At 41.8% G+C, this 26612-nt stretch overlaps 2 protein-coding genes across 5 annotated transcripts in view; one reads left to right on the top strand and one right to left on the bottom strand.

The window, feature by feature from the left end:
* prkcaa (protein kinase C, alpha, a) overlaps window positions 1-26612 on the bottom strand; it is a 137428-nt gene that overhangs the window by 13048 nt on the left and 97768 nt on the right. For all 4 annotated transcript variants that reach the window (XM_076728461.1, XM_076728462.1, XM_076728463.1 and 1 more), the window contains 6 exons: window positions 26515-26606; window positions 26307-26369; window positions 25890-26028; window positions 9041-9121; window positions 7064-7171; window positions 1666-1806 (listed from right to left, as the gene is read on the bottom strand). In XM_076728461.1, coding sequence (XP_076584576.1) covers window positions 1666-1806; window positions 7064-7171; window positions 9041-9121; window positions 25890-26028; window positions 26307-26369; window positions 26515-26606 — 624 coding nt within the window. The remainder of the gene's footprint in view (window positions 1-1665; window positions 1807-7063; window positions 7172-9040; window positions 9122-25889; window positions 26029-26306; window positions 26370-26514; window positions 26607-26612) is intronic.
* On the top strand, window positions 12299-18148 carry LOC143318962 (uncharacterized). The gene is made up of 19 exons (XM_076727510.1): window positions 12299-12509; window positions 12678-12761; window positions 12975-13058; window positions 13237-13314; window positions 13459-13542; window positions 13996-14100; window positions 14196-14267; window positions 14415-14498; window positions 14655-14738; window positions 14854-14949; window positions 15384-15488; window positions 15610-15714; window positions 15853-15957; window positions 16065-16169; window positions 16422-16529; window positions 16733-16858; window positions 17086-17364; window positions 17908-17924; window positions 18038-18148. The coding sequence occupies exons 1-19, from the start codon at window positions 12299-12301 to the stop codon at window positions 18146-18148; spliced, it is 2043 nt and encodes a 680-aa protein (XP_076583625.1).

Below are 26612 nucleotides of genomic sequence, written 5' to 3'. Positions count from 1 at the left end.
TGTGTGCTTGTGGGTTGTGGTACTTGTAAACATCCGAACAGTTCAGATTTAGGGGTGAGATGTTTTTAAGCCCTGACAGTCAAACCAAGAGAGAGGGAAAGACGGGAATCTGTTTGTGTAAATCTCAGTTTAAGCATGTCATTGATATTCCACAAAGCTGTTGTTTAACATATTACATAACTCGCAGCTAACTTTGCTGGGTGGCAACATTACGCACCACCTGTTCAATTTTTTTCTTCTTAATGCTGTTTAGCTGACACTGAATATCTAATGCTGTGCAGTGCGTGCAGGATGTTTAAACTTTCATCACCTGTGAATATAAATCCATCCTGTAAATAAAAGTTAATCAGTGAAAATACTGTCAGTCACTTAGAGGTGAAAAGCAATGAAGAATTAACCCACTTAAAGGACAGAAAATAGAGAAGTTTTGTCAAGAAACGTCCCCTGACAAATCTGACTGAAGGCTGAGGAACAAGTTGGTAAACAAACAGCCAAGAACACACACTGCCCAAGGTGAAGTAAGTAAAGAAGGGCATGAAACATCGTGCCGTAACATATTTGTCTCGTAGCGATGAACACATCTGTTCTTGTTTGTGTACATGCTTGCCGTTCAGAATATTGTATCTGTTTATTTGTCTTGTTTATCTGTATTGTGCTGCATGTATGTGACATAAATGTGTGGTATAAAATCAATTCATATCAATTTTACATCAATTATCACTACTAGATTTAAACAAAATAAAAGCAGAATATCTACAAGCCCTCCGTCGGGAGGAGAATGTAACCTTGTGTTGAACCTGAGGGGAGATTGTCGATTGCGTTATGGTACAAAGTGAAGGATGTTGGACGGCACAAAACATGATGATGGTACTGTTCTTCCAGTACGAGCAATGCTGTAACAGTTTCTAAAAATATCAGATGAGGAGCTGAAGGAAAAGCCAAAAGACACACAACTTCAGTGGAGAGAATAAATGCACTCGGACCAATGGCAATGAGGTGACGGAAAGACAGAAGGTGCTAATTTTGTGCATCAGGGTGCATGGTGCAAAGTGCTGTTTACAGAGAGTGACTGTAAATGTTGTTTAATTGGCAGTTATAAGCTTCTTATCCAAGAGTAGCATAAATTTTAAACCGGCTTCCATAAATACAGCAAAAGACCAACTTAATGTGCATTTTACAAGGTATAAAGAATGATGGAAATATGCCATTAATCTAAATTTATTTGTCTCTATCTATTTTCCATCCTTCCAGTGGAGCAGAAGGTTCATGAAAATGTGTATAAAAACAGGTGGATGAAAGCATTGCTCCCCCGTCTGTCCCCCTCCTACGGCTGTCATGCATGGCAAGCCACCAGAAAATACAGCAAACACTTGTAGGTAAGATAAAAACATGACTGCATCTCAGGAAAACGCCTCTTTGCACCACGCACCCATATGAAAACAGAGCCCAGACAGCAACGCTTCCTTTGTGACAGGCACAGACAAGTGCAATGGGACGTGTCGCCTTATTTTAATGACGGCTGAGCTGACGCGAGAGAGGCCACCGATCATCGTGACCTTGGTTGCAGTAATTATACCGTATCACACTTAATTAGACTGTGAGGTATGAATCAAATCCCAGGCAAGCACACCGCTTGCTGTAAAAGTGTATGTGAACAGCACTTACCACTTTGGGCTTGAAGGGCGGCTGTATCTCCCTGTTCTCCAGGCGTTCCCAGTCGATACGTCTGAAGAAGGCGTGTTCTCGGATGTCCCTCTCTCCCTCGGGGCCGCAGCCCAGACGTTTGGACGGGTGCTTGGTCATCAGCTGCTCACAGAGATAAACAACGTAAATTGTGAATTACAGTTGTGATTCCTCTGACACCCAGATTATATTGGACTTTCTGCTCTTTACAATGGCACAGGCTTTAGGAGGGCCTCAAATAAAAGAATAAGAGAAGCTCAGTGTGGAACGCACGAGTCACAAATGTTTTTCATTGACTTCCTCGTTTCTTTCTGTAACTGAGGAGCACTTTCAGTGTCACAGCATCGGGAAAACTCTCCCACTCTGGTGCTCTTCCACTGATGTGTTCAGTATTGTTATTCCACCTCTTTTCTAGGTCAGCAAATGACAACTAAACAGATGGGTCTGAAAAAGACTGATATAATTAGAGAAGTGCTCCCACTTTCAGTCGCACCACAGAACATGAACATGAGTTTGTCTGAAGGGGCAAACAAACGGGCTCGTTCACAATTTTAAATGCATTAAAACAATTCCTGCTCATAATTGAACATAATCGCCATTTGCATAAATATTTAGCATTACCACTCCCACCTCAGTGCAGTGATTTGTCCTGACTGAATTGCTAAGGAAAGGGGAAAAAAAAGCAGTTTGGAGAGAGACAGAGAGCCTGGTGGGTTTAAGTATTGACAGTCCAAGGACAAAATGACTTATTCATGCACTGAAATCTGAAATGGAAATGATGTTTTGTTTGGCTGAGCCCGTTCAGATGCTTATATAGGCTGGTTTCCTGGCTCTGGTATCGTGTGCCGTGTCTGTTGTTTAAGCAGTGTGCCCACAGTGAGAGTACGCGACTGCAGCACTTCTGGTTCAGTCCCTGACCTGTTGATGCACACCTTCACATGCAGCTCAGTCAGCTTGGCAGTTCTTATGGATTATATGACATGTTAAGAGGGAAGACATACACACACACTCACTTACAGTGGCCTGGCAGTCAGGTTTCAGGACTAAACTTTACTAAAGTCAGTATTTGTTTAGTGATGACATTTCTTGTTAGCTTTATTGCATTATAGCGTTATTTATATTATTGTGGAAGGCATGCTTCTTCACTCTCTTGCTGAGAGTTTGATGAGAAGATTGATTCCACTCTCTGTGAGTCTAGGCTCCAGATTACCCTCCATGACCCTTTTGCATCATTTCATACATAACATGGTTGAATTGGTTTGTTTACTTATATTTTTAAGCAACTTTGAGCTTGTTTTTCTCAAGAACTGATTGGCAGCTGAGGAACCTTTCAGAGTGTCCTTTCTTTTGAGTGACTTTGTCCAGTGCACATAAAAAAAAGGGGGAAACAACCTCATATAAAATAAAATATAAAATTCAAGCTATGAATCATTCCTGCTGCCTGAGTCTGCCATCATTCTCCCTCCCAAGCGTTCAGCTGTGCTGTGCTGATACGATAGAACAGATACACATGACATCGCATAGTGTTTCTTTTGATCATTCATTCATCCCATGTACGTCAACATGCTGTGATAAGACAATGTGATATAAATTCAAACTGATCAACTGTGTTTTTGCATTGTTGTAACTAAACAGCCTAAACAGACCTGTTGGTATGAAGAATGGACACGCAGATGTTGCTGCAGTTGGGGTTTATCACTCGTTTTATTGTCTCTTTAATAGCAGCCACAGACTTCAAAAAGCTGTTTTGAATATCCCTCTATGCAAGTATTACTTCAATTTATTTCTAGAAAATCGCATCATCACCTCTTATCAGTTTTGGGTTTTATGCTTTTTTAGCAGCCAAACTGATATCTATTTGTTTTTGTCTTCTTCCTCTTAACACAGATAGACAAAATGCATGCACGCACACACGCACATGCACTAGCAGTGGCAGACTCTTCCCGAGGACATGCTGACAGTCCTCGGGTGAAACTGCTGTCCACAGTATGTCCTGGATACCACAGAGCAGGAAATCCTCCAAGGGCCTCAACTAGTCTTACAATATTAAATGAAAATTTCTGCCACTGACACTTTTTCTCTTACAGTTGTTTCATGAAACATCAGAAAATAAGGACAGAAAAACGTGCAGTTACAGACAAATGACAGTAAGTGAGAAGATACCACTGCCAGATTTTCTATTTTCTACTTCTTGGTGAAAGATATCATTTAAGAGAAACATTAAACGGCAAACTTTTGCCAGTGTTGAATTTCTACTTGCAGGATTTTTGCAGGAAAGCTTTCCTGCAGCAAGCCCCTTCCACATACAGGCTGTTGGGCTGGGCCACATCTGAACTAGCAGAGTGCATCCAGCTGGCAGACTACATCAGACAGCTGTTGATGAGGAGGAGGAAAAAGTCATTTGCAGCTTTCTGTCTGTTCACAGGACTGTCACTGACGGTGAGAATGCATCCTGCTGCAAACACAAGGCTGTCACCATTAAAATGACACACCTTACACGTCTGAAACCTGAAACGTCCTTGAATCTGACTGAGCTCTGGCCTGCCACCCTGTCATGCTTCTTTTTTCTGGAAACTTGAGCTTGTTTGAGTTACTTTGCATAAGTGTGAAGGATAATCCTGAAAAAAGAACATGCGGTGCTGAAGTTTCATGGAGAACATCTTATCATTCTGTCTGAAGAGTGTTAACACTCGAGTCTCAGTGGTTCCACCACATCATGAACTGTCAGCAAAAGGTTTAGCTGCATGTGTTGAGAAACTGCACATAACTTCAAAGTTTCCCCGCTGTTTCTGCTGAGAACATCAAAATGTTGGATTTGATGTTCCGGCGAGAGGGACGGCGAGAGCGAAAGTCAGGGAGGTGGAGAGAAAAAGAGAATGAGAGCAGATGAAATAAAAGAGTAAGCAGATGGAGCCTCTAAGTCAGCAGGGAGTCTGGTCAGGTGAAACTGAGAGACTGAGAGTACATCAAGGCTTTCAAAACACACACACCACCACCATCATCATCCTCTAAAATCCAGTTCGTTTGATGCAGTGTGAGAGAACGGGGGCAAAACACCTGATCAAAGACAAACCGCACCTGTGCACATAATAAACGGGTTTAAACTTGACCTTCTCTGCTGACAATACAACAGAAGTTACGTAGATATACAGACACAATTTTAAGGTATATCTGCTGTCTTCCAGTCATCATAATGATCTACAACAAGACTCAAATGGACGACCCTTCGGTAACATCCCATTACTTAGATGAATGTGTCTCTACATCTGTGACCTACTTAAAATGTTATTGACTGTACAGTAAACATGGGCTTGCTCAGAGGACAGATTGTATGACCAGTTGCAAACTCCATCGGCATACTGAGCCTCTAAGCTTGCACACGACAGATATACTGTATAGTTTGTTCTCATTGAGTTCCTCTTATAATCCTCCTTGTATTATCCATTGCTGTATCAGCATCAGTTTTCTCTCAAAATCTGTCCTCCCCTTTCTCCGCTCTTATTCTCCTCCTCTTCCTACTCCTTCTTTATCCTCCGACCACTCTTTCTCTTGTTGTTTCTTCCCTCCCATCTCTCTCTATCTCCTCCTTTTGTGGGTCAGGCTGTTGGCAAGCACTATGTAACCATTAAGAGGAAGTGCTGCAGCCACGGCAAACAAGGGTTGAGACAGGGACTTGGGCCGAGACCAGGACACACACGAACACATGTGCACACACACAGCCAAGAAAGATGAAGGAAGAAGAAAAGGATGGGAAAAGGGAAAACAGAGACAAAGAGAAACAAGTGGAGTTGAGGAAGGGACAAGGAGCCAAAGCGTGTTACTGCACAGCTCATTGAGTTTGAACTGCCTCTGGACAGAAATAAAACTGCCGCTTTCGCTGTTAATTCCTTGTATGCACACACGTACACAAATGTGTGCTTTTCTGTAAGCCTTGTGAGTATTTCTGGACATTTCCAGAAAAACAGCATTTATATACACGTGCTTTATAATCCGTAAGTCATTGTTTCTCATTTTCAACGGGCTATACTGAAAGCTCTGCTGCCAGGACTTGAACTTGAGTCACTGAGTTTCAGTATTAACACACAACTAGTTAATGCTACCTTGTTTATGCACTGTATTATGCAATGTATTTTTGCTGTTGTTGTGATGTTGTTGTCCTGTTATGTGCTCGATGCCGCCATTTGACCCTGTCTAGGCAAGGTCTCACTTGGAAAAGAGGTTTGAATCTCAATGTGACTTCCAACTTAAATAAAGGTCACCCATGTTTCGGTGAATCCGTCATTTGCTTTCAAAACATTCTGTTGTTTGACTTGCACTGACCCACTGTACTGTTCAGCTCCTTCTGTGTCTGGAGATCCAGCAGCCATATATAGTTGCGGTGGTTTAAACAGTAACAACATCTCTAATAAAAAATAACCTGATCTTGCAACTCAGAACGCAGGTCTGTTACCTCTCCCGGTGAACACATCACAGCAGATCAGTCTAATGTAGCTGGTGTGCTGTAAGCTGCACCCCTGGTTTGACAGATGAGGCAGACTGGAGGCTCGGGATGGAAAAAGCATCACTTTGTTGTGATTTTGAAACAAAAATCACAGGCAGGTATAACTGATTCACAGGTTTGTAAAGGCTCTTTTGATTGATGCATTAAACCCTGCACTGATACGGTTTTGTATGAATTAAATTTTTTACTACCTTGTTGTATTGGTATAGTTAGCGCTAAGTGTATAATAGCTGGATTATTTTAGACTGTGGAAAACAGCTATTTGCAAGCAGTATATGGATGACCTGATAGGTTTCCCTTCAATGTTTACATAATGCACATGTAAAAAACACAGAAATTGAGTAGGAGGAGAGGAGGGAGGTGAGGTGAGTTCCCAGACAGTATTTCAAACAAAGCCCAAACCTCATTCTAACAATAAGCAGAGCTGGACTTCTCACTTGTTACGTCTAAACCCGGAAAGCTAAGAAAAGCCTTACAGCCGTCAGTGACACAGCCTGTCCATTTTTCTCCCTAAAGCTGAACTAGCAGGAAGGTTTTGCAGCCCTCTGACAAGAAGTTCAATTATTTTGGCTTCAGTGAGGAGACACAGAGCTTAAAATGCATATTTACAGGATTTTCAGGGCAGGTGGGAAACAGACCGAGTTAGAGAGGACAAAAGACTGAAGAGGCAGGTTTCATATCTGACGGATTATGTGTTTTTCTGGATGTTTGTAACGCAGAAAAACAGAGAAGAAAGTGCTCCACAGACAGCAGGTACAATGTCAACCTTTTATGAACACCAAGCAGATTCACCTATCACTGGGTTTATTTGGCTTAAACACACACACCGGTTTATAATGGGAAGAGATTTTTCACTGATGGCAAACAACGCCCACTCACCCCTTTGCAGACGGAGACAGCTTCTTTGGACAGGGACTTGGGATAGGACACGTTGTGCTCCATAATGGACTGGAACAACTCATCTTCATCCTCTCCATCAAATGGAGGCTGGGGGAGGAAAGACAGAATATTAAGAGAGTGACAAAGTGGATGAATAAGTGACCAGATTTAGCAAAAAACATTTTCCCTGATGAATATGTTTTCCCTGATGAATGATGATGAAGAGGCAAGAAACACACAAATTTGACTAAACAGGGTGCCAAGAGGAAGAATAGAGGAGAAAAAGGCAGAAAGAAAACAACAAAGAAAGGGAGAAAACGGCAAGGGGCAGTGCTGAATTGGTGCGAGTTTCACAGGAAGACCTTGCAGGGCAAATGGAGTGGATGACCCAGCTTTTTCCCCTCCTCACTGGGTGGTTATCATCAGTAACCATAATGCGGGTGTTTTGACAGTCCATAAAATGAATTATTCGTCATTTCCACTCCACCGGTCCCTTCAGGTACAGATCGCCTGTCTGCGTCATGCCCTCTTTACCTGATTTCACACAAGGCAGGGGGAGACAGAGGAAGGGAACATCTGAATAGGTAAAAACTGTTAATTGTTGAACAGCTGACACTTGCTCTGAGTTCCATCTGCATGTTTTGCTTTGCTGAGGAGGAGCTTTTATTTGCGTGCAGCTTTTGGCCTTTTGGAATGGAGGACACTTCAAAAATATGTTAATAAGTCATAAATGTGTCTCGACAAGTCACTTAGTGCTGAGTCCTGGAGACATCTTTTATTGAAACCTGTCAAAAAACCTTCTGATGGGTGAGATTAATTTTTTTTTTTTGTATTTTCAAAAGGGGACGTGTTCAAAATATAACTTAAATGCGTTGCTGTGTTGATGCTGTAACTTCTGTGTGTAGCACAGATGACACCATAAATAGCTAATGCTAGGCTAGTCTGTGCAGAGGTCACATTGTTCCAGTCTAACCACCACGCAGAGCTTCTTCTTCACCCTGTGCTAGTTAACCAAACCTCAAAGAAGCAGCGGGAACGTAAGCTTCCCAAAAGGGTTAGCGGGAGCATAAAGAAGTGAGAAAATTCAATTTGCTCAATTCAATAAAAACAATAACCGTTATTTGTAAAGCACCTTTCATAAAAGGAATGCAGCTCCTGTGATATTGTCAGACTCATGGCGGACAGTTAAAAGCAGGTCTGCGGCAGATCCAGAAAAAGTCTCTTTTTTTTATTCCAAGCTTTCTTCTTCCTCACCAAAACTTGGCGCTTACATTATTAACGGTGAAACACGACTGCTAACAGTGCAGTCAGATATTCAGATGTAGTATGCCAGTAGCAGCTAATGTACCCTCAAGCCACTCTGTCAAGCACAGATGAACAGCGTGCTACAGAGAGTGGAAAGCTCATTTCTTTCAGATATTTTCAAATTTGTAGTTTTCAGCTGTACAGACACTGACTCGAGTGACATTGCTGAAGGCCGTTTATCATATTGTGCGCAGCTTCCTCTGTTACATGTGTAAAATCAGTGGAGCTTCTTTTTACTTTGAACCCCTCTGCAGTTCAGTTCCAATCAGCAATTTGTTAGCAACTACATTTAAAGTGTGCATAAAAGCCATCTGGTCAAACCTGGGTCAAAAGTAAGTTCAGCTGACAACACTGAAAGAGGGCCAAAGGTGACACCCAAACAGGATATGGCCTATGATTTAAGGGTAGATGGTGGTTTTGTGTGTTTATATGGCAGTGTTTATTATTAGTGCTGGTGGGAAGGTCTTTAGGAAGCACCACCTGAGTACATTTAGGCCTCTGCAGAGCCTTGCTGCAACTTCAGTGTGGGAATAATGTGGCCGTGAGCAGTCTGTGCGCAACCTTGTATCTGTGCAAAGTTATCTGCATAATCTGTTGCACGTAATTACATAAGAACTGTGTGTGTGTGTGTGTGTGTGTGTGTGTGTGTTTGTGTGTGTGCACACCGCTCACCTGTCCTGCCAGCATTTCGTAGAGCAGAACTCCATATGCCCACCAGTCCACAGAGCGTCCATATGGCTGATATGCAATGATCTGGTGGAAGGAAGAGGAAAAAGTTCAGAAGTTCAGCCAAACAACCAATTCTGCATTTGAAAATAGGGCATCATAAGCTGCAGAGAGTGTCAAACAGACTGTGATCCAGTTTTTAAATACTTTAAAGAAAGCAAAGCATGTTACCACTTTCATATCAGTGTACTACCTGCCTACAAAGGAAATCTGCTCGTTGACAATGTAGGGCATCATAAACAGCAGACAGAGCTAGATCACAACATACATGTGATCACTCTGGACCTGTACATTAAATATGAAGCTAGTCACAAACTCTATAAATATTTCAGCACAAGTTCCATCACTTATTATGTATACTGTTACAGTACCTCTGTCTGCACTGAAAGCACACATCACTAGGTCGCAAAGATAAACCTCATTATGTCCTCACAGTGCACACACTCCCCCTGTGTAATGTAATTTAGCCTTATTAAATCCATATACTGAAAACCTTCATACTGATATTCTTATCACATGTGTGATCATGAGCAGGTCTCCTACAAAAGCTCAGTACATATAGCAGAGCATACACCTTCTTCTGTAAATGAGAGGACAATTTCAGAAAGTCTTGGGCCTCGTCCTAGCACGGTTGCATATCTTTGCCATTGCTGGTCTCATTTCTATGTAAATCTAAATGACTATGATAGTTAAGCAGTTCAGCAGCTCTGAATGATAAAATTGGTCAATGCAACATCAAACGTTGTTCACAAATCGTGCTTTCCTAAATGTCCTTGTTAAGTTGCCAACTGGTAAAGCGGGAGACATTTTTTCCATCAACGCTTTTAAGCCAACTGTGCCTCAAAATGCTCCAGACACATGCATACGAAGTTTGACAGCAGCCTTGAAAAATCCTGCTTCACGCATTCGAAAGCTCACAGAACATGCTTGCTTTGCTCCCCATACTGTGATTTGACTCAGACAAAGAAAACGTATAAAGCGAGGTTGTGACTACAGCTGTGACCGGCCAGAGATGCTGGATGACCCGGGCATCATACATTTCAAATCACCTGCAACAATTACTTTTGCCACGGTTCAGCGGAGAAGATAGGAAGCGAGAGATCTCTGGCAAGAAGCGAGCATTTGGTGCGTGGGAAGGGAGTAGATAACAAAACCCAGAAAAGACTCACTGTATATCATTTTACACGACACAAGCACCTCAGAAAGAAACAGCTCTCATAGGATGATGTTTTGCTGCGGCTGAAGCTGAAAAACACGCTTCACACTTTTTCCACACAAAAACAAGTCAGGAGTAAACAACCGCGGAGCCATCGTGAAGTGAACTCTTCCGTCCGTTTGTCCAAATGTTCGGATGACTGACAACACAAACTCTTTCATAAGCGGCTCAATTCACTTGGTTTTGCTTAATTTTTTAGTGATTAAGGACTCAAAGTGATTATTGATGTGGGGGATATGGTTTTAGGGAATGAATTAATCACATCTAAACCCTTGTCTTTCAAAAAATTTTTGCAACGGCTGCAAAAGTTCAGCTACCACTGCAAGTATTAATGTCTAATGTCTGATGAGGAAGGTTACTAGACATGATTTTCCTTAATGCTCATAACCCCTTTAGTGATGGTCGGGCCAGCTGTATACCTGGAACATCTTTTACATCCAAATGCAATAACAGAGAAACCAGTAAAAAAGAGATAAAGACAGAGATAAAGAGATAAAGGAAGCCTCCCTCAACTGTGACATTTTCTCTGGTGACCGAGGGATTCCTGTCGGTTTCTCTGACACTGGTCAAGATAAGTGCGTTCACCAGCTCTGACCCTATTCACACCAGTCATACTTCACACCCACTCGCACATCTGTCTGGAGCTTCCCCTGCCATGTAGAAGCAGCTGGTACAAGCAGGCTCACATACAGCACGTATGTTAAGACCATGCATTTATGCACGCACACACACAAGACATACAGGACAGTACGGTGACCCGCACACACAAACAACTCCAGGTGTGTAACAGCAGTTTTGTCATGCGGTACGCTGCTCTATGACCTTTGCTGAGTAACATCTGGCCTCACACATGCTGCCCTGGAACGCTCCTCCAGCTTAGCTTAACGTACACTCATGCACAGGTCAACATACATATACACACATATGAAGCACATGAAGCACACACACCAATGTGCCCAGGTGTATGAAAGCAGATTTATTCTGTATCACTCTATAACCTTTGCTGTGTAACACCTGACCTCTGCTTTGCCCAGTGGAGCGCGCACACGCACACACACACACACACACAGACAAAAACACCTCCAGCTCTGCACTCTGCTGTCATGATGCTGTCCCGAGGGCTGATGGGAGCCGGCTGGACATGCAGTGCATCCACGTGTTAACCCTCATACACACAAAGGCAAGCACGTGCACAGACTTGCATGCACATACACTTATGTGTCTTTGAATATCACTATAACTGTGAGAGTTATGGAAGCAGAAAGCATTTATGCAGCGCACATTTAATGTCACAGGCTGTGTGACTTGATCAGTTCGTCTTCATTACATCACGTTTTTAAAATAAAATACATACTCTGAAGCTGAGTCTGTAGCCTTATACTTCTGTCTATCGTGTAACTATTTTACTGAGTAAAATTTTTGAGGATAAAACATCACTATGGTCACAAACATCATCTTGAAAGGTCTGTACAAGTACCAGGGTGTTTCATTCCTATTTTAAGCTGAATGGGTATCTACAGTCTGACTGAGCAGGCAGGTCTGTAAATGTGCACTATGAAGCAATTAATTAATACCAATAAATGAATGTGGTGTTTATTTTTAGAAATTATATTTTGGTGCAAAACATTGGAAAGGATGGAAAGTACATAAGAGCTTTGCCAGTGCATCTCGAATGTTTAGTGCTTAATATCTCAGGTCTGCGCTTTAGAAAACAAACACGTTCAAATGTCTAATCTGGAATGCAACAGAAAAGGAGGTATTTTGGATGTTTGCTGCCATGTAATTATTTTTCCACTGTCTTCTCGTATGTGAGAGCCTCTTATCACAACAACTCTATCCTTGACCCAAGTGGACATGTTTCATGAACATCAGATGGTCAACTACATGTAAACGACATACAAACCTTGCATAACCTTTCACACGCCTAATGCTTAAAAGGCCCTCTTGCAGACCCCCCTCCAGGTGTCACAGCTCTAAACAACACAAAGATGAGGGCTGTTTTACTTCTCCTGCTTGGCTGCTGCCTGTCTGGAGCAAACGTCCTAGGGCAGAGGTTCACTGCCATCACACGTATTCAGGACGAGATCGCTGAAGCAGACGGCTTCACTCTGCTCACAGAGATGATGGCTGTTTTGGACGAGCAGAGAAATGAGCTGCAACACACCAAACAGCAACTGGTGCAACTTCAGAAAGTACAGGGTATGTGTGGTGGCTTGGTTGAACTATGCAGCATCCTCTGCATCTGCATTTGATCCCCCAAGTCTTCTTCTTTCTTTTTTTTTTTTGGCTCAATGACAAATATAGTGTCAGGAATTTCCGTTTCATACTCAATACTGCATTGTGTAATTTCTGTATTTTACTGTATAGAACAAACATGTGTGCAGACAGCGGCTGACAGCCAGATGGAGGAACTGTGGAATCAGCTGGATGCACTGAAGAAGGGATATACAGGTAGAAAGACAATGAAAACATTGTTATAGTCTGTGTTTTATAAAAGGAGCATGTTTTGCAGTGTAAAAATGTCTATTAACTATGTAATCTTTCATCTATTTAGCAATACATTTATCTCGATTATGCGTTCTTTGTGTTGTCCCAACTCTCTTAATTTTTGGGTTGAGGTGTTATGTTTGTTTGACCCTGCACTGTTTCCATTATGTAAAAAAGACCATGAGGCCAGGCTGAGAGTCAGTGAGATGCAGGAAGAGGAACAGAGGAAGCAGGTGCAGCAAGTCGTGCGGCAGTACACAGGTATGACATATAGACTGAGGCCCTTTTAAAGACACATGTAATCAAAATAGAAGCAGGCGCAAGCAGGAGAATATTGCATATATACAGTAGTTAAAATTCCTAAATGTAATCTAAATGTACTTGTTTTTGGTTTTCATTTGTTTATTCTGTTCACCTTTATTCAACCCTCACTGAGCAGAACTGGAGGCCAGACTGAATGCCAGTGATTTGGAGGGTCAAAGCAAACGAGTGCAACAACTGCAGAAGGAAAGTAAAGGTAATACAACAAGAAAGTCAATTATTAATGGCCAGCAAAGTGGATTTCCTCCTCATCTCAGCTCATCTAATCTCACCTCGTGGTTTATCTCTGACTGGATGCTTGAAGTCATGCAGTATTTATTCCCTCATCTTTAACAAACAGAGCTGAATGCCAGACTGACAGATCTCGGAAATAAGCTCAGAGACGTGGGCGCAGAAGTGAAGGTGCTGCAGGCTGCTGATCAAGGTAACTACATTCATCGAGGACGGTTATCTACATCAGTGTATGTACAACGTATTTTCAGTAAAAGGTGAAATGACTACTTTTTTGCTTTTTGCTTTTCGAAAAACAGCCAGAGACGACTTATAGGTGAAATTTTCAGTGTATTTCATTTTTTATTCCTCTATGTAATGACCAGATGTGGAAGCCAGACTGAATGCCACTGATGTCCAGGCAGAGATGCAAAGAACCCTGGTGGCACAATTACAGGTGGAAATTAAAGGTACATTAACACATGTAGAGATTGTTGTATTGGTGTAAGTGGTCAGACGCCAACAGGCTATAGACTGATGATCCGGGTAAAGAAACCTGATTCTCATCTTACGTCCTAGCTCATACCATCATGCCAGGGCTTTGGTTTAAATCTGGTTTTAACTGGTTACATTCAGGATGTTTTCCTTTTATCATTTTCTCTGTCAGAGTTTGAGTCCAGACTGGAGGTCAGTGAGAATCTAGAGGAAGAGCTGAGTGCCCGGCTTAAAAATGCAGAGAGAGAGGTGGAGGCGCTGAAGACTGCTGATCAGGGTATATATTTCCTTTTGATTCGGTAAACCTGACTATGGACCCTTTAATCTCCCTTCTCTAATCATTCTCATCTTTCTCCCATCCTCGCTGAGCAGAACTAGAGGCCATACTGAAGGCCAGCGACCTGGAGGGCCAAAACACACGAGTGGAACAACTGCAGAAGCAAAGTAAAGGTAATGCAACAAACAAGTCAATTATTAATACGCAGTAATGCAGACCTCTTCTCTCCTCAGCTCATCTAATTTCACTTCATGATTTATAGCTGAACTGAATGGACAATCATTCAGTATTAATTTGCTCCCTCTTACAAATAGAGCTGAACATCAGACTGACAGAGCTGGGCAATAAGTTTGGAGATGTGTACGCGGATGTGAAGGCACTGCAGACTTCTGATCAAGGTAAATGAGGTGCATTTTACCACATGGGAATGGCCAGTAACATACAACCTTATATACAAGATATCACAGTTGTTTTGCTTTTTGAGAAGATCAGAACATTGATTTTACAGAATTATCTGTGTGGTTGATGATTTTATTCCCCCATGAAACGATCAGATGTGGAAGCCAGACTGAACGCCACTGATGTCCAGGCAGAGACGCAAAGAACCCTGGTGGCACAATTACAGGTGGAAATTAAAGGTACGCTGACAAATGTAGAGACTGTTGTAGTGATCCACTCACATTGTGAGAAAATACATGTGAATATTAAATGAGTCTAAGTCGGAAACTGTTGACTGTTAAAATCAACTGTTAGAGTTGGAGTCCAGACTAGAGTCCAGAGAGAAGGAGTTGGTGACCCGGCTTGGAAACACAGAGACGGAGGTGGAGGCACTGAAGACTGTGGATCAAGGTAAAGCCAGAAGGCTCAATACTGTGAAATTTCATCAGGTGCCATATGGGGTATAAGATATTCATATATAGTTTACTTGCAGCCCCTGATGGAAATTTCTATGAATTTCACATGACTTTATCATGATAAAGTTAGAGCCCTTTCACCTATTCTTGGTTTATTTAATTTGTTTATTTCAAAAAAGATTAACAGACCAGGTTCCACTCTAGTTGGGCTGAAACTACACCATCTAAAGCCGTAAATGAATGAAAGAAATCATGACGTATTTTGTATGTACTGACAGTCTTGTAATAGAGGTGAAACCTTTCCTCCATTCATCTTGTTACGTCGTCTAATCTAATGTCACCACGAACATTATCTGAACTGGACTCATTTTTAATTTTCCAACCCTCATATTGTTTTGAACTTTCTAAATTGCCTCCCTTCAACCAAAGGGTTGAAGTCCAGGTTGTCATCCAGTGAAAGTCTGACCGAGGAGCTGAGGATCAGCCATGAAGTTACATTAAGACAAGTACAGGCACTCAATACAACTGATCAAGGTAAAGAGAATAAAGACATGCCTGTAGCACCGATTCTGCACTTTAACCACACTTTGCTCATCATGATAATCAGCCTAATTAATGGCTCGATAGGGCTTACTCCTCTAATCTATTCCAACAGAACTGGCAGCCAGACTGGGAGTCTCTGAGAGCCTGATTGAGGAGCTGCAGATCAAGAGTGCAGATGCGGAAAGGGAGGTGAAAGCTCTCAAGACAGCTCATCAAGGTAGAAAATTGCATTTGATTATGAATGAGTGAGTAATTAGGTTATTTGAGTGATTGAAACACTATGTACCATCTGATTTAATTGAGAGATAATGGCTGATTTAATGCAGCTTCTCCTCCGCCTCCTATTTTCCACCAGGGCTGAAGTCCAGAGTGGAAGCCAATGAGGGCCTGGCCAGGGAAATGTACACCCGCCTTGACATTACAGAAACACAAGTGGAAGCACTGGAGAAAATAAGTCAGGGTAAGAAAATACCTAAAATAAAAACTACATGTATAGTTTCCGTGTTATCATTTACTGCTATCATTAATAGTTCATATTGTTTTCAATCTCTTACACTAATCCCTCAGATTTGGACGCTAGAATGAACGCCGCTGAGATTCTGGGCCAGGAGATGAACACAAAGCTTGAAAAAACAGAGGCTGAGATGGAGGAACTTAAAACAGCTGATCAAGGCGAGCAAAATATTACTGATCCACTGTAAAATCTATCAACCTCTGTACTGATACATCATGACGCTGGCGTTAAAGATTTCTGTCCTGTTTCTGATGTGTTTACATGAAATTGTCGCTTCGAAGTGTATTGTCGTGATAATTGTCTTTTCTATTAACATTTTTCTCCTTAAATTTAAAAAGTCATTATTAGGATTTTTTTTTTTGTCATGCATCTGACTTTATTAAAAATTTCTGATGTGTTTTTCATAATAGAACTGGAAGCCAAACTGGAAACACATCAAACTGTACAAGAGGAGCTGAAGAATAAGGTTGACCAAACAGCTGAGGCTGTAGAAGACGTGAAGACAACAATGACCGAAGGTAAACAAGTTTGTACATCAACATGGGAAAGATGAAGTTTGAAGTGTAAGCCGCAGAGATGGGACGCTCTTTGTGTACCTCCATTTTTGCCTCTAAGAAACTAAAGCAGCCGCATTTATACACAAAACATATGGACTGCGTTAGTGTAGCTTTAAAATATTTTAAAATAATTCCTTTAAATCGTGCTTTTACCTCTTTGACAGATAAAGTGGCCTTCTCAGCTGCACTGGAAGAGAACCAAATGCACATAGGGCCATTTGACACAGAGACCACTCTCATCTACAAGAAAGTCATCACCAACATTGGTGACAGCTACAATCCCAAAACAGGTAATGGGCTATAATTACTTTACTTTAATATTAGTAAAGCACGCACATCTCGGAGGTGGTTTCTTTCCATGTTCATTTAATAATGCCATGATGCTTTTCATTTAGCCAATCCTGTCATATCGTGTTAATGCTTCATGCACTTCTGTTCCTCAATATTAATATATTTTACTTCCTGTAAATAAGATGAATTTTAAAATGATGTCCTCATTCTCTGTCTGTATATTCAGGAATCTTTACAGCTCCAGTGAGCGGACTTTACCACTTCACCCTCTACTCTCATGCTAATGGCGGAAACCCTAGTTTCTTACTCTTGTACAAGAACGGTGAGGCTGTCGTGGGCACCGCTGAGCACCCGACTGCCTCCGATGTCACTGATAACGGCTCCAATGGGGTGGTGCTGCTTCTTCAGAAAGGAGACCTGATAGATGTGCACATGGAAGCCAGGTCCTGGGTCTGGGCAGACAGCGCTCGCAACCTCTGTACTTTTACTGGCATTCTGCTGCACAGTACGCTCAGTGATGTGCCCACAACCACTCTTTACTAGTGCAATATGAGCTTCACTCAAATAAAGCCAAGAAACAGAAATAATTTGTACTACATATTACTGTTCTACATTTCAATTGCACTAATCAAGTCAACAGATTCAAGTTATTTGTAATTAATTTGCACTTTATGGCTGGTTAAGACATCATCTACATCAACCTGTAATAATGTATTTATTTAGAGTGAAAATTAACTCACATTAATTCATTCAAAGCTATTATTGTGATTCCACAAACACTGTAACTTTCATGATCATCTCGCCTAAACATACACTGTGCATCTCAATAAAAATCCAGTAAATTGTGGTTAAAGTCATGAAACAGTGATTCTCCAGCGCTTTGCTTGATCTTGACCAAGCGTGCTGTTCAACATACAGCTGAGGTTTCCATCAGTGAATGTGTCTAAGCTCGTTGAGATCACATCAACATGAAACAAAATAAGAATGACAAACGTGTTCATGAGAAAATGTGTTTAAGGCTCTGCGTCCTGATGTGTTTGTGTGGCAGCTAACAGCCTCGAGAAGGTGAGAAGTGCTGAGCCTTAATCCTCGGCTCTCTTTAGCTCTTTGGTAAAAGGCAGGGAGATGCGCTAGGGAAAAGCCCCCTCCCCTTATCTTTCTTCTCTGTTTTTAATTAGCTCAAGGGTCAAAGACTCCATGGTGAGGGAAACCTCGGACTGAAATCCCTCAGCTTGCCTGCTCAAATCCTGCTTCCTGCAGGAATCATGCCAACCTTCAGCCTGACCTGACAGTTGCCAGTGAATTCAGCTACACACTCTGAAGGTTGCTTTTCACATTAGATTTGCACTGTCGCTGCTGAGATATTTCAATATGTATGAGGAGGGATAATTCCTTATCCTTGTAAACTGAAAGTGGAACAATCTTATGGGGAAAACAAATACACTGACTCGCTCTGGATCTTTCTACTCACCTCCAAATAGAAATAGAACAGATCTGAAGCAAAATCCTCTACAACAACAACAACAGAGCAGTTCAGACATACAACGTCTTTAATGAAGATAGTCAAGCTCTTTAATACTCCATTTGCTCAGAGGAAGCACTTTTACAGGGTGCCAGGGTGAATCAGGCCAGTGCCGGACAGCCGTCATCAACGACCTAATGTGGCATATTTGTTGCGCTGTGTCACTGAGAATTGACCTCAGAGTCTCTCTTGCAAAACCGTTCGCAATCAGGGATTTAACCACGGAAAGCATGTAGACACATCAGGTCGATACAGCAAAGTGATCTGCAGCCCCATGTCGGTTTGTGTCATGGGAAGGAAAACAGAGAGGAAGGGAGATAGAAAGGGGCAGAGGGGAGGAAGACGTCATGAAAAACAAGGACAGAGGACATATTTTCTTTGCTAATGCTAAAGATACTGGAGGTTACTATTATTGCCATAAATGTAAATGACCTTTGCAAGGATTTTCATCAAATTTTACAGACAAATTTATTGTCCCGAGTGGATGAATCCTAATGATTTTATTGATCCCCTGATTCCAATCTAGTGCCACCTGTAGGTCAATGTTCTTTTTCAGTGAAATATCTCTCAGTCGACGGAATGGTTCTGTCCCAGATAATCAACTCCAATGACTTCACTGATGTTGACTTCTATCTGGAGCGTGCCGAGGCTCAACACTTCTGGTTAACAATAAAACATCTTGACAAGAAATATGAAACATTCATATTCCCCACAGAACAAACTGTATTAACTAACTAATATCATTGGTCAGTATTTTGATTTGTACTGTATTTGTACTTTATATTTATATTTAGGTTCGGACAATCCCATCATCCAGAGCTGTAGTTTCTGTTTAGAGCAAATTAGCAAATGTTAGCATCTTAACACACCAAACTAAGATGGTGAACATTACCTGTAAAACATCAGTATATTAACATTTTTATTGGAAGCATGCTGACTAGGTGCTGGTGCATTACGGTAGACTTCTAGAGCTGCAGCAAATCACAACAAAAAATCTCACGTCTTGGTGATTAAAGCTAGACGAGAACAGATCAAGAGTGCAAGACAGCAAGAGACTTCTTCATTTTCTCCAAAGTAAAAACTTAGATTTGAGTCACGTATAATTTACTGCTGTATTCTCATAATAGTGTTAGACTTTCACAAACACGTTGTTTCTCAGCTGTCACTTCTCGCTGTGGAGAAAGTAAAACACAAAAGAAAGTGACTTTAAAGTCAGAAGAGGGTGGAAGAGTGGCACTCAGAGTCAGTGAGAGTGGGGCTAAAAAGAAAGAAAAAGCAAAGAAAAACGGCGGAGAGGACAATTAGAGTTCAGCAAGAAGCGACTGTTTAGATCAGTTTCAGGCCATCCTGCAGAGCGCTACGCTAATGTGACGCTGCTGTGACTTGCTGCCCTTGCCACCCCATCGCCTGTCTGCAACAACACCAGAGGACATTTACGGTTTCAGGCACGGTGACCTTCGTGCTCTGAACCAGCATGTCGGGTCCAGAGCTTCGCCTTTACGCTTATGTACTATGTACAGATATGCTTGTTTGCTTGGCTATATGCATGAGGCTGATATATACAAAGAGGGCTCTCTCCTTTTGCCAGGTTGCGAGTGATGGAAATAGACAAGCGCGACCTGTGCCTGACATTCCCTTCTCTCATCCTGTTTCATTTTTTATTTATTGTATGAAAGCCTCTGGCCAGTAGAGCTCTGTTGATTCACTGCAGCACATATGTGTGTATGTGCGCGCAATGGAAGAGATTAGAATAAAGGAGATGTTCCTCTTGCACGTTAATCTTTGTATACATATACCCAATTCTGAATATATTAGTTCTATAATATCTTTGTTGAGTCAAAACATGTTTCGTGTGCCTGCCTGGGTATCTGTGTGTATCTGTGTTTATTTGTGCACCTGCACTCGTGGGTTGAACAGTCTGTGTTTTTGCAAGTGTATATCTGTATGTGTGTGTTTTTGTGTGTGCATGTGCATTGGCATCGCTGCAGACATTTCTCTCCCATTACACTTAATGCTACATGACAGTTGTGGATCAGACTGCTAGCTATTCAAGGCTATGCTCTTCACCACACACACATACACACACAAGTACTAACCTCTGCTCCTTTGAAGCTCATCCTACAGAAACAGACAAAAAACCAAGGCAGTGTGGTTGAACACTACATCATCCAACAGTGCCCTCATGACCAACACTGTTACAGGGCGCTACATGAAGATCTGCCTCTTTGTTGTCATCGGTACCCTTTGAGAAATGCGTGTGCAGACACAGTGTGCATCAGGCCACGCTATAGTGGTCTGCTTTGGAAAGAAATTCCTCAGTACTGTATCTGCTTGTTGTGGTTGGTTTCATTCTCTGATTGCATTACTGTAATGAGCAGCTCTGGGGTTAATGTGAGCGTCCTACACTGCACAGCAGTGCTAAAGATGAACAGCACATTTTTACATGAACTGTGTCTATAACCTTTGTCATGTATTTAACTGTGAGTCTCAAGCTGAATCTGAGATAATAATAATGACACAACTCTTTTCAAAGGTAGATGTTACTCCTTATGAGTAAACTTAATTTCAGAGGTAAAATCGGTGCAGTGCCCCTTTAAAGAGGAAAATCAACTTTACTAAAGCTGCTCTGGCGTAATTTTTCATGCAGTTGCACATCTTCAAATAACAGAAACTGACAGTCAGGTGTTATCAAGCTGCCAAACCTGAGGCAAGTCAGCTGTAACAATACACAGGGGACTGTTTTAGGACATTTCTGCGGTGTCTGGTTCAGATAAGATACTGATACACTGAAATTACTGAGTTCAGTGTTCTGCTGAGTTCTTCTCTCTTGCCTTTGTTGACAGCAATTAATTGTCCTGTGTAGAAAAGTGGGTTAACTGTCCACATACAATACATACACAGGTCAGACCAGGACAGCCTAAAGGTACATAATGCTATATTTCTATAAAAGGCAATTATGATACATAATTACAGATAACAGTACGCAAGAACTACAGCAGTATGTTTTGTATTATCGATGATACTGTAAAACATTTCATTGCATACATCATGTTTATCTCTGATCCCCCCTAAAAAGCTCAGACAAAACAAAAATGTGATATTTTGCTCATCATTTTTGACAAATACTCAACTGAAAACAACACAAAGACAAAATATTTTTCTAAATATATGCTTACTTTCAAGCAAGTTGGGACAGGAGCAGCTTAAGACTGGGAAAGTTGTGGAATGCTCAAAAACACCTGTTTGGATCATTCCACAGGTAAACAGGCTCATTGATAACAGGTGATAGTTTTATGATTGGGTATGAAAGGGGCATCCTGGAAAGGCTGAGTCGTTCACGAGCGAGGATGGAGAGAGGTTCACCAGAAATTGTCTAAAGGATATTAATAAAAGCGCTTCAGAACACTTTGTAAAACTGTTGGCAGTTCATTTACAAATGACTGCACGATCTATCTCTATCTATTACCAGTAGCATACTGACATAAGCTAATGATGTTGATTCAAAATAACCAAAAAGGGAAAAACACATTGATGTACACATGCAGTATAAATGAATTGAAGCAGAATACAAATATGCACTTGGAACCCTGAGGCAGAGGGAAGGGAAGGTTATACCAACAAGCTCAATATACAGTAAAGGATGTGAAAAAGCTAGAAGATTTATGTACTTTCAGTACATACTGAAGATTAGGAAGTAAACAGTTTTTCATGCCTGCCATCTTGTCTGCAGGATGTTTGCAGGTTCATGCTCTTTGCATTTCTGTCTCGTTAGCTGTTTCCTTCACACTTCCTCTTTTCACCTTCTTCTTCCCTCCTCATTTTTTCGCACTTCTGACTCACTTTTCCAGCCGTGGTTGAAGTGATTTTGTGGGACTACTAATAGCTCTGATCCGAAAACAGCGATTTCAGTGCTCAGTAATTGGCGACATGTTTAAATTGGGAGCTGCCAATGCAAAAGCGTGTGGCCAGTTGACAACTCCATGATGACACAGCTTGTTATTCCTGAAGTCCTTAAACTTTTTATGAAATCAGAAAAGCTACAGTCATTATTCATCAACAATGATAAAACTACATGTCTGAATCATGCATGGTCAAGATGCCTGAAGCAAAACAACAGGGCCTAATTATAAATGAGCAACTTACCATTCAAAGTTATGAGCCTGTGCAAAAACTTACTTCACTTTTTGTTTAAAACAAATGTCTCAGACAAACCGCTTCTGCACACATCAATGCTGGGTGTGAAAATACAATATTAGACTATTTCTGTCAGTCCATCCTGTTTTATAACACATTAACACTGTGAGGAGGAACACCAGCTCAGCGACAACACAACCAGCATCTAAAAAGTAGCTCCTCTGCAAAGACACTATATCATCCTGACACTTCAAACACCCTAACCGCTGTGGGGGGTGAACGGGGATGCGGACGCTCATGCCTCCTAATGCCACACTGCAGTGGGGGCCAACTAGGGCGTGGAGGGAAATGGCCCGTGTCAGACAGCTCAATATCCTCAAATGCTCTCCTGAAATGCTGCACAGAGCCATCATTAGGCCACTGCTTCCAATTTCAATTCCTGCTTTCTTCGCTTCTTTCCTTCAGCGTCCGGCTAGTCTTGTCCCCTCTGCTCTTCTCCTCACAGTCAATACCTTATGTTGCCTTTGTGTTCCCTCTCTGTTCTCTCTCTCTCTCTTCCTCTATCCCTTTGAGGTCAAAGTCACTGAGGTGTAAATTCACATTAGGGTGAGCATTCCTCCCAGACAGGAGCTCCCAGTGACTGGCTATATAGGTCAGAGTAAACACAGCGAAAACTGTGTGCCAGCACATGTGAGTATGTGTCAGTGTGTATGTGTGCTGCATTTTTTCACATGTGTCCTGACAACCAGGGGACCCACTGCTACACAGAAATGCAATCCCGCACTGATGGAGTCATGAGCACGTGGGCAGGTGTGTGTGAGTAGGAGAAGTGTGAAAGTATTTCTCATCTCACACATATTGAGACACAAACATGCACCCACCCACCAGAAGTGACCTTGCTACAGCGGCTCATAATAACACAAATACACACTATACTTTTCCTTATTCAGGTGGCAGGTGCTCCCAATATCTGGTGGCTCTCAACTGTTTGGAATACATGGCTGGATCCAAATGATCAAAAACCTATTTGTTCCCTTTCCACAAACCCTTAACCGACATGATGAAGGCCAAACATTTCCAACCAGGAAGGTGGAGGAGCTTAAATGAAATCCCTCCGATGTCAAAACACCTAAAATTTGTCAATGTGACTTTTGCTGTTATTGTGACTTTTCGTAAGTCTGTTCAAATTTCACAGATGCGCCAATGGCTGCGGAAAAAAGACAGAAGTGCTTTTTACCATTACATATGTTTTTGATTTAAGAAGTAGGAGTACTATCTCAACCCATAAAGGAACACTCAATCCCTCAAATCAACAAATTTGGGGATAGGTGGTTTTCACTGGACAAGGAAAAATGAGAAATCTATGAAAATCTGAACAGCATTTGCCTCTGAGATGTAGTGTAGTAGAACTACAAAGTAGCAGAAAATGTATATACTCAAGTCAAGCACAAGTACCTTGAATTTGTACGTCTTGTATAGTTAATATAGTTAGCTGCATTTCACCAATGCAAATCAATATAGGCCAAAATAATGTCTTATACTAATGCAGCTGATAAAGACAGCTTATAATGAATATACACTTTAGACTTCAGTTCAGTAACTGCAGAAATACAAGAAAGTGACCAATAAAGTTAACTGTATGAAACATACGTCCAAGCTGTGAAGTTAGTAGCTGATCCTTCCGTCACACACAATTTGAGGTGCACTTTTCCTCGATTATGTCTGAAAATGTCAACACTGTGAGCCCACTTTTAAGGTCAGCCTCCACTTAGGAGTGTTTTTGAGTGTGTGCATGTGTGTACAAGTGAGAGTGTGATCGGGTTTGTGTGTCTATTGAAAGCATGTATACACACAGATATTTACAAGCTTAGGCAGAACTGTGTGCATGTGATGCTGTCATGCATGTGACTGTGTGACGCTGTGTGTGTATGTGTGTGTGTGTGTGTTTACGACTTAGCATAAAGTGTGTGACATTAAATGTGTGCACTGGCTCACAGTGCCATGGAAACAGTAGCCACTCCTATATCCTGCTGTGTCATCCCTGACTGGTGCATTAGTGTCAGTCTGACTCTGAATGGTCACAGCATGTTCACCTTGCACCCCTGGGGTGGAACTAACCTCCCAGTCTGTCAGAGGGGGTTTTTAGAGGGGATCAATAACGCAGCATACCATTAAATAGAAGTTAACCGACTGATAATGGTCAGAGAGTTAGACAAACTAAATCAGTACAAGAAGTATAAACTGTTGTAAGCTGTAGCGATAAACCTTTCCTGTAACTGTACCAGGTGAAATTGAGAGAAACCGATGAATAGATTAACAGGCATAAAATAGACATTGAATACTTCACCTGGTTTACAGATCCCACAAATCACAGGCTTCTATTTAGCAGCCAGTCTGTCAGTTTTTAAAGTGTGATGATGTCATCAATAGGGATGGCTTTTGCAAAACCTCAAGTTCTAAAAGTTGGCACCAAATGCTCACTTTTATCTGATATTTCCTGGTTGAAATTATCGTGTCTACAATATACCTCACTGAGGCAAAGATCTTGTGTTGTGTTGATATCCAGAAAAGTAAGCGGGTTGCATTTTGGAAATGCCACTGAAATATGTGCAAAAATGTCCAGCCCTAGTCATCCTGTCTGTAACTGCTGACATGAGTGAAGGCAGAGTCATTCCCCGCTCACTGGGAGTGGATCCAGCCTAACTCACACACAGTTGCAACATTAGTTGATGAACAGTCAGAATTAATGCTGCATGTGAACGTGGTGAACTGATATCACTTAATGCTCCTCGGACCAACCTTTTCAATAATTGTGATACACAAGTTCAACAAGGAAAATGCACTGAAGTAAGGACTCTTAACGTCACGATTTGCATCGACTCATTTTCAACGACTTTCCATCTCTACAAATTCATGTAGATGCTACCACTCAAAAAGGACAAAATGATTGCAAATGACAAGGTGAAACTGTCAAATCGAGTGGATTTGTCTTGAACGAAATGATTATTGCATCAGAAATGAGAGAACCCACTGGGACACACGGAGACCCCAGCTTGGATGTTTGGGTTAAGTTTGGACTCGCCAGCGGACACTCTGGGCGTCAGTCTCACTGGGATACTTACGTCACGACAGAGTGTGTGTGCTTGTGTGTGTGTGTGTAACTGTCCTGAGGCACTGACCTTAATCTGGAGCGCAAGGGTGACACAGGCTCAGACCAGACAGTGACAGAGATGACCTCATGCATCAAAGCATGGACACGCACACACACACGTACATGAATATGCACGCACGCACGCACGCACGCACGCACGCACGCACGCACGCACGCACACACACACACACACACACACACCTCTCTCCGTGTTCAACCTTACCTCAGGAGCTATGTAGTCTGGAGTGCCGCAGAAGGTGCGTGTGGTCACTCCTTCTATCATGTTCTCTTTACACATGCCAAAGTCAGCAATCTTAATGTGTCCCTCCGAGTCCAGCATCACGTTGTCCAACTTCAGATCCCTGAGGGAAATATTCAAAACAGCCTTGACGATGTTGACTTCTCTGCCAATCTTACATTTGTCTAATCCTTATACTATTTATTCCAAACAAACTCAGTTACTGCTGATGAGTGTTTTCAAGAAAGGGCTAACAAAACACACTTTACTGCATGGTATCCATTGCAGACAAACTTATCTCACAACATTTCTGGTTGTTACTTTAAATGCAGCCCCTGAATTTGAAGAACAGCGTGCACTGTGTTTATGCTGTGCAAGTTGTGTCAACTAATTAACACTCACCTGTAGATGACCCCTTTCAAGTGCAGGAAGAAGAGACCAACAGCGATCTCTGCTGCATAGAACCTGCAATAACAAGCACACATTTACAGAAAGGAAACTTAACCTTAACTTGCAAAACACTGCCAGCTGACTGTATCCCATCATATGAATCACTCCTTTTACAAGACCACCATAATACTGTGGCAGCTAACAAACTGAAATGTCTTACACTGCCTGGGGTTCCTTGAACTTGCCCACTTGTTGGATATGATACATGAGATCTCCCCCATTCACATACTCCATGACAAAGTACAAACGGTCCTGTGG

This window comes from Chaetodon auriga, chromosome 4 (genome assembly GCF_051107435.1).
Source record: "Chaetodon auriga isolate fChaAug3 chromosome 4, fChaAug3.hap1, whole genome shotgun sequence".
Classification (NCBI taxonomy): domain Eukaryota; kingdom Metazoa; phylum Chordata; class Actinopteri; order Chaetodontiformes; family Chaetodontidae; genus Chaetodon; species Chaetodon auriga.
Note: the sequence above shows the minus strand (reverse complement) of the source record. Positions and strands in the feature narration are given on the sequence as shown.

Excerpts from the sequence above, each read along its gene's own strand:
- LOC143318962 (XM_076727510.1), top strand. The coding sequence starts at position 12,299 with ATGAGGGCTGTTTTACTTCTCCTGCTTGGCTGCTGCCTGTCTGGAGCA. Across the intron at positions 14,739-14,853 it reads ATTACAGGTGGAAATTAAAG|AGTTGGAGTCCAGACTAGAG; the intron begins GTACGCTGACAA and ends ATCAACTGTTAG. Across the intron at positions 16,170-16,421 it reads ACTTAAAACAGCTGATCAAG|AACTGGAAGCCAAACTGGAA; the intron begins GCGAGCAAAATA and ends TTTTCATAATAG.